Raw genomic sequence first — 13,677 nt, forward strand, 5'->3', positions numbered from 1 at the left:
CTGCCCCCCCAGGAGGAACATGCACCAGATGTCTGGGGGCCTGGGGGAGCCTGGCACCATCCGCTGGCCCCTGGCTGGCACACTGGCCCTGGCCTGGCTGCTGGTCTACTTCTCCATCTGGAAGGGCGTGGAGTGGACAGGCAAGGTACGATGCAAGAACTGAGGGTTTCGGTGCTGCCTTGCATTGCCATGCTTGGGTCTCAGCTGTCAGAATGTCCTCTGGACTCAATTTTGTTTGAGTGCCTATAACTAAGGTTATGGTGTTTCGAGGCAGAATCACAGTAATAGATACTATTAAATTCCTGACATTTACCTTCCACAGCTGTAAAAATTGCTACCGTGTTTATGGTAATTTTCATTCTAAGCATAGGGAATAGCTCTTCCCTTTAAAGTCACGGGTCTGGGTGCTCAGTCTCTTTGGGAATAGACTTGGGAAAAGATCTTCAGAGATTTCTTACGTTTTCTACCTTGGGAGAGCCCTTTGAGAGAGTGAGGTCTCTTCCAGGCTCCCCCTTTTGAAAATCACAGTCTCGTAAAACGCTGCTGATGGAAAAAAACCCCACCTCTTCCTTTGAAATTTTTCCTGCTGCCCTTTAAGCATTGGTGGGAGACCTTCAGATCAGAAGCATGTTGTTATTCGCTGTGTAACATTTCAGGCTAGCACAGTGGAGAGGTAATTGCTTAGTTTAGTGAAACAGCAATGCCGAGGTACTGAGATGTGTTATTTAGAGCACAGCGTGGTGTAGCGGGACAATACTATGAGAGTAATCTAGAGGAGAGATCAGAAAGAGGCACTTCAGTCACAGGTCACCTAAGCTGTTAACCTCCCCAGTGGCTCTCAGACAGGTGTTAGGTGTGCAGCTGCAGCAAAGCCCTGGCGACGGCTGGTACGGACTCTGTGATGAGGGATGGCACGTACCTGAGTGCCTGAAAGTGCTGAGAAGGAAGCGGTGGAGTCAAGACAACTTAGATTGCTCGATGCATTGGACTAGAGAAACACCAGCTTTAGCTCTGCAAAATAAGGATGTGATGACTTAAAGGGATTACTTCGGTGGAGTAAATTTATCCCTGTGCAATTCCCTTGTCTTTGGGCAATTCATCCAGACTTTAACATGCTACTTTTGTGATTAGTGCATCCTTGCGTGTCATTGGCAGAGAGAAACCTCAAACAGCCAGAAACATTATTAGCACGGGAATGGGAAACAGAAACAACACGGAAATGCTGCCCGAAGTGGCTGTGCATGGGGACCCTGTCCTGCTTGCAGGGGCACATGATGGATGCAATGCCACCACAGGCAGGAAGGCTCCTAGGCACTGGTGGGCTGATGGCTTCTCTCCCATGGTGTCTTTTGCAGGTGGTGTATTTCTCAGCCACCTACCCCTACTTCATGCTTTTCATCCTCTTCTTCCGGGGAGTCACCCTGCCAGGAGCCAAGGAGGGCATCCTCTTCTACCTCACGCCTGACTTCAGAAAGCTCTCCAACTCCGAGGTTTGTAGCCTAGTGTGGAGGAAAGCTCTTACCTCCTGGTTTTCTCCACATTAGTCTTCCCCAGGCGATTCCCTTGAATATTTTAAGTATTAAAAACCCCCTTGGAACAGTTCCCTGTTCAAGCAGCCATGACCCTTACAGGCGCAGACTGAGTTGAGTAGCAGGCCCTTCGGGGTGGAAACCTGTGCAGCAGCTCGGCTGTACTCAAGCAGCGTTACCCATGGGCAAGGGTGTCAGAACTTGCCCCAGTGAAGGGAAGTCCCCTCTGGGCTGGGAATGCCTCATTTCACTGACTGTCCCAGGGCTGGTGATTTGGTCTTGATTCGGTGGTCCCAGAGAAAAGACGATGTAGTGGTACTGGCATGGGGGCCTCGGAAGCAACACAAGCACAACAGCACACACAGCAGCAATTTTTGGTAGTGCTTGAATGATGAGTGGTGGCCAGTTATGTTGCCTTGGTCAGTGGAAGAACAGAGGGGACCCAGGCAGAGCATGGAGGTTTGCAAAGGCAAATATTTTCAGGAGACACAGACCCTGCCTTTTGCAGCAGCAATGCTTCCATGGCTCCAGAGTCACCAGTCACATGTGAGTGGGGACAACTGGACACCCATCATTTCTCAAGGGGCCTCGATGATCCCTCTTGCAGGACACACACTGTAACTGTACTGCCAGCTGCAATAGCTCTCATGCTAGAAACAGAGCCCTCAAGACCAGAAGAGTTGTTTAAATACTATGTAATTAAGAAATGAACACTCTGCCCCCTTTTCTTGTGCATTCTAGGCTTTAAGACTGTAAAGCATCAGGACCAGCCTTGCAAGCTGTCCTCTGTAGTTGTTTGTGCAAGAAACTCTATGTTGGAAAATCAAAGACATGCTAGTGGAGTAGGAATGGAGGGGGTGATCATGGGATGTGGGTCTCCGAGAGGAGCAGCACCTCTTGGGGGGCAGCTGTGGGAAAGCAAACACACACACACAAGTTCAGATGATGTGTGAGTCCTTTCTGACCTGCAAAGAGAACTGAGTGACACAGTCCAGAAAATGGGATGGGATGCAGGACCCTTCCTCCATCCTCATCCATCTCTGGAAGCAGCTTCGAGCCACAGGTTTTGGAGGGCTGGGGATGTACATCTGGTGCTGGGCTAGGCTGCACTCTTGATGTGCTTGTCATGTGAGAAGGCTGCAGACCTCCTGCTCCTCTGCCTCCTCCTCGGGGAGGACTGCTCTCTAGCACGCTTCTTCCTGACACTGCAAGCAGGAGAGGCACATGCCACATCCCCGACTCAGTGCCCTGTGGTAAAGACCCCTGGCAGCCTGGTTCCCCTGTGGGGAGGCACAGGGGCCCTGGTGGCCTTATGTAGCTGTGGGGTGTGCAGTGGCTCCAGGAGGCAGCATGCTCCGACCACGTCTGTGAGACACACATGCACAGCATCCCCAGCCCATGGGCGAAACAGGGCTGCACCCACCATGTCTGTTACTCTCCTCTCCGCTTGCACCCATCTCTGAGCCCTAGTTCGCCCTGGAGATAGGTGGTGTTCAGAAAGGCATGGAAATGTCTGCTCTTCAGACATGTTCACCCCCGTTGGCAGTAACACAGCTACAGGTTTCAAGGTGGCTCCTATGACATTTCCAGCCACTGCCCCAGACATTTCCTTGGAGCTTGAGTCAGCAGCCAGTGTTGCAGGCACCTGTGGCTCTAGTGGCATGGTGCCCTCAGGTCCTGACAACCCCAGTGGGCTGTATGGCCAAGTCCACAGCCCCACCAGCTGTATCCAGCCCTGTTGCTAGCCCTGCACTGGGTGCTGTAGGAGATGCACCTGCAGCATGCAGTCCCTCCTGCTGTACTCTCCCCGCTCCTTCTCCACAGGTCTGGATGGACGCAGCCACGCAGATCTTCTTCTCTTACGGCCTGGGGCTGGGCTCTCTGATCGCTCTGGGGAGCTACAACACTTTCCACAACAATGTCTACAGGTCTGTTGTTTTTTTTCCAGCTGCCTGCGTGGCAGGGAGTGCTCACAGGTGAGGTAGGGGGTCACAGTGGGTCTGGGGTATCTGATCTCCGACGTCCCCTCGCTGGCAACATGTGGCCTCGGGGACACATGGTGATCATTGTAGCAGAGGTCCTCTGCCTGCAGGACACTTAACACATCACCTGGCCTACCTCTCCAAGGCACAGGAACTGCTCTAGGCAGGGCTTGGACTTTTGTTTACCCACCCTTAGCTCTTGGCCTCTTGGTAGGGACCTGCAGGTGTTTTCTTTCTTTCTCTCTTCCAGAGATTCCATTATTGTCTGCTGTATAAATTCCACCACAAGCATATTTGCTGGGTTTGTTATTTTCTCTATTGTTGGCTTCATGTCACACATCACGAAGAAGTCGATCTCAGAGCTGGCCTCTTCAGGTAAGCCAAAACCCATGTTCCAATGCAACAGCAACCTTTGAGAGAAAATCATCAGTGAGCATGGGATGCTCCCAGGCCTTTCTTGACTGGGACCCAAGTGTACAACCCTCTTTGCGTGTCCTCCCACCAACGTGGATCTCAGGCACTTGTGGCTGGTGTTCATCACACTGGCTTCAAGGGACATCTCCACCTGCTTTTAACGTTCACCTTCTTTTAGTGCTGAAGTTTCACATCCTTTTGCCATTTTCTTTCTGAAACCTTCCTATGAAGAATAGATACTGCCTATGTTTTCAGTAGATATGATAAAAAATTGGAGTCCCTTTTCCATGTTAAATTCTGAAATGGTAATCTCAGAATAATTTTTCAGCCAAGATGGGACTGTGTCATTTTGCACAAAGACATATTTTGAAATTGCTGGCTTCCCAGAGAAAGCTTTTATTTCAAGGTTTCTTTCTCTCAAGCATTGTGTGATGGAAAAAAAAAGACATCAGGGAAGTTATAACCAGCTCAGAATACCAGCTCATTTCTCTAGTAAAGTGCTCCAGCTCCATTTGGTAGCAATAATTTGATGACTTTCTTGCTTGCAGAAAGGAAAAGGCAAAGCATTTCTCTAGTCATTCCTGCCTCCCCATCCTACCCCTGTGCACCCCACCAGGCTGGTGTGTCATCAGTGAAGGCTCAGGTGTTTCTAGCTCCTATATTAAATACCTGCAATTCTTGACTGCAATCATTGTTTCTCTGCTCAGCTGTGGCCCTTAGCTCAGACTTCCCATCAAATGCTTTATAAACATGGGCTTATCCCTCTTTTCATTACTGCAGGCCCTGGACTGGCTTTCCTTGCCTACCCACAGGCTGTCACACAGCTGCCCCTCTCCCCGCTCTGGTCGATCCTCTTCTTCTCCATGCTGATGATGTTGGGTCTGGACAGTCAGGTGAGATGACCTAGGGACAAAGTGGGGTGGCATCCCCCTCTGCACCTTGGGATAGTGCTGAGCAGGGTCTTTTCTTGCTCTTCATGATGTGATGCAGCTGCATGAAACAAAATCTCCTGTGTGGCGTTCACCTCTGTGCTCTTCCCTAACGTAGGCATGTACGGCAAGCGTGGCTGTATCTGACCACTACCCAATGCGCCAGTCCTTCTCCTGCTGCCAATTAAAAATAAGAGTAATGACTAGCTTCCAGCAGCCCAGAAGAACCAGTCAGCCTTTTAAGACAGTCACCACCTCCTTGTAGGAGAAGAGGATCTTTGGAAAACTTTTCTCTGTTCAGATCAATTTTTGGCCCTAGTGAAGTGCTGGTGCTGCTGTGTGGGCACAGCATGTCCCCATCTTACTGGGTGACACTGGTAGCTGAGCTCACAGGCTCTAAGTAGAGCTAGAGGCAAACTATGCCTGCCAAAATACTTTGGGGCAAGGGAAAAAGATTTCTTTCAACTAATAACTGCCTTGTTCTTGTAAGACACTATTTGCCTCACACCCAAAATAGGTGAAACGAGGGAAGTAAGTATTAATTGCTCCATTTCATGCCTGCATGGGAATAGTTTGTGGTCATCACAGCTCTCCTGGTATTTTGTGAGATGCTCAGTTTGATTGCTTTGGATCTTCTTACTGTGTCACCTTGACCAAACTGCATTTCCTGCGAGGCAAGAAAATGTCATTACTTTAGCTTACTGTCATAGGTTAGGGTAGAAAGTCTCCATCTTCTCTACTCCCAGGAGCTGGGAGGAGCACCTCTGCACAAGGTACCACTTTTCAGCCAGACCCAGCGCTCTGGTGCAGCATCCACAGGTTGCACTGAGAAAAGCAGCCGTGTGGTGTTTGGATTAGGCTCTCCCATGGTGTGAGGATGGTGGTTTGATGCAGTGTTTCAGCATTGTTGCTAACAAAAGTGGCCCTGAGCAGAGCTGAAACACCCTGGACTGGTTTAGAGGTGAGCAGAGGAAGGTCCTGGCAGAAGAAAAGAGCCATGCCTTGGGAGAGGCTTGTGCCTGGGTACTCTGACTGCTTCACCATCAGATAAGTCTTACAAGATATTTGAGGAGGAAACAGCTGGATGTAGCAAAAGGTCTCTACCCTGCCCACTCCCGAGCCCTCACAAAACCAAAAAAAAAATAATCACAGTCTGTGTTTTTATGAGCAGTGATACTTTTTTTTTTTTTCCCCCTGATAATTCAGCACAACAGTAGCCACCCAGTGAAGCAGTGAATTGCAGCGTCCCTCCCTTTTGAGTGCATCAAAATCAAAGGCTCCTTCAAAAGCCTGTGCTTGGTCTGTCACATCCTCCCTTTGTGCCCACATGCTCTTTCGTTGCAGGGCAAACCCTTGGTACAAAATGGATGCTCTTCTGGATAACAGGAAGCGTTCATAAACCCAAGTCTAGTTCATAATCAGGCTCAGACCTATTCCTGAAATGTCACACCTGGTTTCCAGGAAAATCTAATCAACCAAACCTGATTTTCAGTTATGGCACACTCCCATAAACATATCATAAATCTCATGTCTGCATTATCACAGATGTTATTTGACAAATAATTTCAAATAATGACTAAATGTTCCAAAAGAGGCTACATTTACAGGGGAAAAAAAATACTCTCTATGGATTATTTGCTCAGCACTGGTAAATAGTTTGAGACATGACAATAAGCTCTCTAAGCACCGTGTGGAATTTATTTGCTGCATTTGCTTTTGAAATATCATTTTAAATTCTCCAGGTCCCTTTTGACAGCTAGTCTTGGAGGGCAGGCAGTCCATGGGGGCTATCATTGCATGGAGGAGGAGGGGGCTGTGGAAAGAAGCACCAAAAGGAGAACAAGCTTTTAAAAAAGCACAGATAAATGCATGTGAAGACGCTTTCTGTCTGCATGCTGGAGCTCTGACAATTGAACACACTATTAACAGCATGGCAGCTTATGCATATAAAACAAATAACACAGTGCATTGACAGCTAAAATTGCACATGTATTTTGAAGCATTCAGTTAAAAAAAAAGAGAGATGGTTTTGCTATGTGCTGATTAAGTATCGTTTGTGGTATTTTGCAAATGAGGAGCAGTTATTTTTAGGTCAGCAGCCCAGTTCATGAGGCGCAGCAGGGCGGTAGGACATTTCTTGTACCCTGCACCCCCAGGGCTGCTGGGCTGGGGCTGCGGCTTTTCACCAGCGGGGCACAAGGCTCCAAGCACAGCAGAGGCGCTCAGAAGCCTGGCTAGCGAAGGAAGGTAGGGCTAAGATCTGTGTTTGTGCTGCAGCAATAAGCCCCAACCCCGTGATGATGGTGGGAGTAGGTTCACCCGTGTCCGTTAGCTTCGATAGTGAGCCTTCTGCAGATGCAGCACAGCTACAGCCCCCTAATTCTGCCAGGATGCTCATCTCATCTGCAGTTACTTGAACAGGACGAATGACCTATATCGATAGACACGCACCTCCCTCCTGTGCCCCCACTTGCTGCTCGTGTGCCTTAATGTTCACTCTGCCTCTGATCCATCCAGGCTTTAGCTTTTTTTGCGTCTAGACCCTCTTGCATAATATGCTAATGCTTTCTTTTAACCTACCAGTTTCCAGGTCAGGCGTTTTCTCCCTAGGGGAGCTAGCAAGTCTTGTGACTGCAAGCCTGTGTCCGTGCCATGTGAGGCCGCCTCTCACAGGTTATTCCTGAGGATTTCCAACTGCCAACAGTAAGATGCACTCCCGTGGCTCCCTGCTGCACATCTGGCAGCTGCGGACAACCCCCCCACGGGCCCATGGGTCCTGGCCAGGGTGCTCTGCATAGCCAAGGAGAGAATAGCAAGCCCTTGACACTGTGAGATGGTAGGAGAGAGATTTTCCTTCAGACCAAGGTGCCACCTATATTGACTCCCAAGCCCAGATTATTGGATCCAGTAGCTTGTGTAATGATTACGCTCCTGAAGAGTTAAAAATGCAACAGAGAGAAGTGAATAGAAATACAGTATTTAGGAGAGAAACAACGGCGAGATGAAGAACACAATATGGACTAAAAATTGTGGCTGGAGGCAACTGGTGAGAAAAATGGAACTTTTTGGAAAGCAGATTGAAGTGTGTATCCACCTGTATGCACCATGACCAGATCCTCATCGCTCCTGAAAGCAGCATGCTTTCACTCGGGTGCTTACTTACCTTGTGTGAGCATCTGAGGTTGGGTGTACGGGCTGGGAAATGTGGACCCCAGGCCAGTCAGGCAGCTGAGGTCTCCAGGGTTGGAAAGGTGAGCCTCCTCCAGGCTGCATCACCTCTGAAGCCTAAGGTTGGCATGAGGCAATTTTCAGTAAATAGTATGAAGGCAGTTGCCTCTTTTATGGATAGAAAAAATAGTGTACAACCATTTGCTTCCCCACCTCACCCATTACACAGCAGCTTAGTTTTGGTAGGAGGCAAAGAGATTTCAACTCTTAACCCTGTTCCTCATCACCTATCTCCCTGTCTTTCCCCCTGTGCTTTCCCTGACTTTGATCCCTCTTCCAGAGCAAAAGGGCTGTCTGTTTTACTCCCTCCCAATATATGAGACATCCTTTTCTTCACTTCTTCTCTGCTGGACACCCCTCTCATCCACCCTGTGCCCCCAGCCATCCCTGTCTCCCCCTCTGAACCCTTTTCCCTCCCTGCCTTGCCTGGTGGCAGACCGCCTGGCCCTGCCCGTGGCTTCATCAGCGCCTGGCCACACATCCACGTGGAAGGAATAGCTTTTGACAGTGTACTTTTTGTCATGCTGGCTCTTCACACTGTGGTGCCAGCTCAGTCCTGACTCCTCCAGACAACGAGCTGGGTGGGACGGGGTGAAGCGCTCGCTGTCAATGAGAATAAAGGCAGTTTAACCCATGCCTGAATGGCAAAAGATGCTTTAATAGCACTTGTGTCCAGCATAAAAAGCTTAGCTCATTAAAAATTCGATTTGAAGCAGTTGAGCTTTGATGCTCTGGGAATACCAGCTTTCTGCACTGTGCCATGTGGATATAGAACCCTGGGCAGAAACATCACCCTTTGCCTCGCGCTGTCCCACATGGAAGCCAGCCCCAGCAGCTAGCAGTGTGCAAGTTCTTCCGCCATCCCTGCCCAGCTATAGGCATGGCTTACACTCCCCACTTTTCTTCCACACATATTTCCAGCCCTCCGCTGCTCTTTAGTCTGTGTACCTCCACCTCTGCTCCTGTTTTTTCGGGTTTTTTTTATCTGCTTGTCTCCCTATTCAAAGCTGAATCTAAAAATACTAGCACTTTCTAGAGCACTCTTCCAGGGACAGGGAGGTCCCTGACATACAAAAGCAATGAAACCTCTCTCATTTTCGTTGCACTGGCTTGTATATTTATTGAGAGTGACCAGGGAAGCTAGGAGCTTGCTGCTGTCATAAACTTCCCAGGACTTTTTCTAGAGGCATCATGTGCCCTCTATGATCTCTACGTTACCAGTGGTTTCTGGGAGTGATATAGAAAGGTGAATCTCACAATTTATCAAGAAATAGGAGGGAAGGATGCACTTCACATATATACAGTCAAATTGTCCCCATGCAGAACTAATAGGAAAAATGATCTGAAGGTAATGCTCACAGGTACTCCTTTATGTGTTATGGTGCAGACAGCATTAATATACTGTGCCTGGCATAGCACTGCACAAGCCATCCAGGTGTTTTCAGCTTTAGGAAGACCATGCACTGTGAGGATGGGCTTTTAAAGTGCTACATGCCTTTAATGTAGCGTGCTTGAGAAATGAAATAAAGTCAAGGACTGGGTAGTCAGAGATGTTATTATGCACACGCACGTGAGACTGGGCAGTGGGTAATGCAGCTCCTCCATGAGTGTTTTAGGTCATTGAACAGCACAAGCACTGTTGCAATAGGCTAAGAGCACACATGGGAAAGGAAGAGCAAGCAAGGTCCTGCACATGTGCCAGCAGCAGATGGACACAGCTGTGACAGAGCTTGGCAGTGGTGAGGAAGCCCTAGAGAGTTTGGGGGAAGAAAGAGGAGCCTTTCCACGGGAGGCAAAAGGCAGGGATTTATCTCAGCTAATTTTAGGTATTTAACCCCAGTGCTTCTAGCTCCCTCTCTGTTCAGTGGAGGCAGAGAGGCATTTTCAGAAGGTGGTTCAGTCCAACTTTGTGCAGAGGTTCTCCCTTCTTTTCTAGGATTTGCAGAGAGCACTTAAAGCAATGAGATTCTCTACACTGGAATTAAATGTAGGTGGAGTTGGTGTCAGGCTAAGATACTTACATGTATGTCCTTGGTGTATACCTTTTCCCATAGTTCTGCACCGTGGAAGGGTTCATTACAGCCCTGATGGATGAATATCCTAATCTCCTCAGAGCCAGGAAGAAGGTCTTCATCGCAGTAGTCTGTTTCATCTCTTATCTCATTGGATTCTCCAATATCACCCAGGTATTGTGCTTTGTACCTCCATTCGTGGCACCTTTCTACTCACTTTGTCATAGCACAGCAGTACCAAAGCTTTGGGAGAAGTGACAGCAATCCTAGGAGCCATCCTAATGCTGGATAAATGGGCTTGCTCATCACTGCTACACCTCAAGTGACTTAGGATGCCTCCATAACTTTTACTACTATCCTGTTGTCAGTCTGGCTTGGCTTTTTGCTATCTGCAATAAGGGCTCAAGCCAACAGAGCCCAAGCTGAGGGAATGCTTGGTGCAAAGAGTTAAGATAACGTAAAGAAGACCAGTCTTTTGGGGCCCTGAACCTCTGGGGCTGAAGCCAAGGCTCACATGTGTGGAGGTTAGCGTTGGGTGGCCTGGAGACTGACTGTGGAGCACTGTAGGCTCATGAAGAGGCAAGGCAGCAAAGCTCCCAGGAGGGGCAGAGCAGACTAAATTAAGTGACTCAATCTAGAACAGAGAAAATTAAGAAATCCCAGTGAATCTCTGCTCTCCTTTTTACCCTTGGCCATGCCTGAACAGGCTGGCTAATTGTCTGCAAGAACACATTAGTTTTGCTGCTGGGAACCAGACTCCAGTCGTAACGTTGCAACGCCGGCTCTACTGTCCAAGGAAATTAACATTAAAGCCAGGAAACACAGACAGTAGCAATCCAAGCAGCCGGCTGATATTGTTGACCAAAATCTATAACTAAACTCCCTGACCCTGGTTTTGTCTCTTCAGGGTGGCATTTATGTCTTCAAGCTGTTTGATTACTACTCAGCCAGTGGCATGTGTCTTCTCTTTCTTGTCTTCTTCGAGACCGTCTCAATTTCTTGGTGTTACGGTAAGCACAAAAGACCTTGTTCCTTTGTTTTCTCCATGGGCATGGTGAATTATTTCAGAAGTCTCCCACAGTGCAGCCAATAAAAATGTTGCCACTGAAAATAACTTAGGCTGATAACTCCAGAAAATCAGGAGCAGAAGGCTGTCATCTCACTTCTCCAGGCCCCCACAGAGACCTCTACACAAACTGGCAGATGCCTAGGGTCCTGCCCTCTGGTCCTTCAAGAGGACACCAAGAACATGGAAGCTGCTAACATGAATTTGCTTTTATGTCCCTGTACCCCAACCACTCCTGATAATGCTTCTCATGCCAGGGTATTGTCACTCTCTTGCTGTGGCTGGCCTGTGCTGTGTCATAAGAAGAGGTGATGACCATGGTGCTGAGATGGGGTGTTTGTTTTAAATACTCATTTCCTCTTGTAGGTGTGAACAGGTTTTACAGGAACATCGAAGAAATGATTGGCTACAGACCTTGCATCTGGTGGAAGATCTGCTGGGCCTTCTTCACTCCTGTTGTCTGCCTCGTAAGACCTGGGGCATCCTACCTGCAGGAGTGGATTCAGAAGGGCCTCTTAGTTTGGATGGGCTGTAGGGGAAACCCAGTATAGATCTGGTGCAAGGTGGTCCTAGGCAGACTTGAGATGGGTACTTTAATACAGGTAACTCCATCTGCTGGAAACCACCTGTAGAAAGAGCTCTAGCTGGTTATTGTAGTATAAATGAGGCCATCAGTTCCTCATTTTGCTTTCTGAGTTGCTAAAAGATAAGCAAATAACTGTTCTAAAAAGTCATTATTGGTTCTGGGGAAGGCTTTCAGCTACTCTAGCTCCAGCCTCAGCCCCTGATAGCCTTGTCAGAGCACAAGCTATCAGTAAATGCAGTATAACTGACCGCCGAGCAATTTTGCGTTTGCTGGTTCCTCTGCTTCCAGCAGGAGTGTACAGAGAATGGTGTGAGCAGGTCAATGACAGGAAGACGAAGGCTCCTGAGGCCAGCTGTGAGGGTGCTGATAACCTGCTTAGGAGCTGGTGTGGGGGCACTGCTTGTCTGAGTAGTGTAGTGAAGAAGCAAATCAGGTTTTCAGGTGTGTTCAAGTTCCAGCTTTTCACATAGGATAATAAGAAATTATATGAAATCACCAGTTGGTGGGCTGAGAGTATCTAGACCAGTTTAAGGAGCTGCTGGGTTGCTGTAAGACTGTTGGGATCTAAGAGGATAGTGAAGGGAAGAATGGATGGACCTTGATTTTGCACACCCTCACCTGTGATGACTGGTGCTCTTTTCCCAGGGTGTGTTCTTCTTCAGCGTGGTGGAAATGACCCCTCTGACACTGGGAAAATACGTTTATCCTGCGTGGGGACAAGGCATTGGTTGGCTTATGGCTCTGTCCTCCATGGTACTTATTCCAGGATACATGCTGTACTGTTTCTTCACCTCAACAGGGACTCTCCGGCAGGTATGAACAGCTTTACCGCTCCTCTTCTGCTCTTTGCTTAGAGTAACCCCAGCACTGAACTAAGCCTAAGAAGAGCCAAGCAGACTCTGCTTGGACAAAGTTGTCGGAGTACTTCAGGTTGGTGCGGTGGGAGCTCTGCACGCCCTCTCCTCCAGGAGGGCTCAGATCAGCCTCTGGCAACACAGGCTCACGGGAGAGGACTTGCTAGCCTGACTGAGCACTGACATGTCTAAATGGCTAGGAGTGCTGCTGGGCAGCATGTGACTGGCGGTGCCTGGCCAAGTGGGTAGACCTTCAGCTAGTCTATCCTCAGGTCTGTTGTCCCTCATTGAGCTTTGTGTTGTCACTGTCACAAAACAGGAACCCTTCTCCCATGAAGACCTCTTTGGTGCGGGGGGCTGGAGCCCTGGAAGAGACTGGGAAGAAATCCTTGAGGTTTCTTGACCCAGAGAAATCCCAGTTCCTGGTGGTCCCTGGCTATAAGCATGGTTACTTGACACTTCTCAGCAGAGAGATCAGCAGCCTCTGAGCGTAAAGTTTGAAATATCTCGGGGCTAGGACCTGCTAGCAACAGGCATACACAATGGTAGTTTGCCCTGTGTTTTGCAAAGGGCACTAAGTGAATGAAAGGGTTAAGAAGTAAGGAAGACTTCTATGCAGGATCCACAATACCCACAACTCCGATCTCGTTTAAGACATTTTCTTTAATAATTTGAGAAGGGGTTTATGTAGCAGTCAATCATGGGTCTCTGTATGTCATACCTAGAAATTACTGTTTAGGTTTTATTTACAGTGTTGACAAGCAGTCTCGAGAGCCCTGTGCACAAAGTCCCTGGCTCAGTGCTGTCTGCTGCAAGATACAGGTGTCAGAAGGCACCGCAGGGGTGCTGATGTATGGCTTTCACAGCCCAGCTGCAACAGTAACCAGATGCCATCTAAATCCTATGAGTTTACTTCATGGATGCTGTATTTTGAATAATGTTTAATTCAGAAATGTTTTAGCTGGAATTGCTGGGCTGAGGCCAGCTTCAGGCTCCACACCTCTAAGGTCAAGTTGCAGGTGGTTTTGACTTTTCTTTCTCCCAGGTCTCCATTTGGATGGGTTCTGATGTGGGAAC

At 48.5% G+C, this 13,677-nt stretch overlaps 1 protein-coding gene across 3 annotated transcripts in view; it reads left to right on the top strand.

Annotated features, from left to right (window-relative positions):
- LOC308066354 (sodium- and chloride-dependent GABA transporter 1-like) overlaps positions 1–13,677 on the top strand; it is a 50,872-nt gene that overhangs the window by 18,346 nt on the left and 18,849 nt on the right. For 2 of the 3 annotated variants that reach the window (XM_080393522.1, XM_080393523.1), the window contains 9 exons: positions 13–145; positions 1,356–1,490; positions 3,354–3,457; positions 3,762–3,886; positions 4,706–4,818; positions 10,137–10,268; positions 11,002–11,104; positions 11,527–11,627; positions 12,392–12,559. In XM_080393522.1, coding sequence (XP_080249648.1) covers positions 13–145; positions 1,356–1,490; positions 3,354–3,457; positions 3,762–3,886; positions 4,706–4,818; positions 10,137–10,268; positions 11,002–11,104; positions 11,527–11,627; positions 12,392–12,559 — 1,114 coding nt within the window. Of the gene's footprint in view, positions 1–12; positions 146–1,355; positions 1,491–3,353; positions 3,458–3,761; positions 3,887–4,705; positions 4,819–10,136; positions 10,269–11,001; positions 11,105–11,526; positions 12,560–13,677 lie in introns of those variants that run through there. The other variant, XM_080393524.1, reaches the window with a different exon arrangement.

The sequence above is a fragment of the Falco punctatus genome, assembly GCF_963210335.1.
Source record: "Falco punctatus genome assembly, chromosome: 6".
Lineage (NCBI taxonomy): Eukaryota > Metazoa > Chordata > Aves > Falconiformes > Falconidae > Falco > Falco punctatus.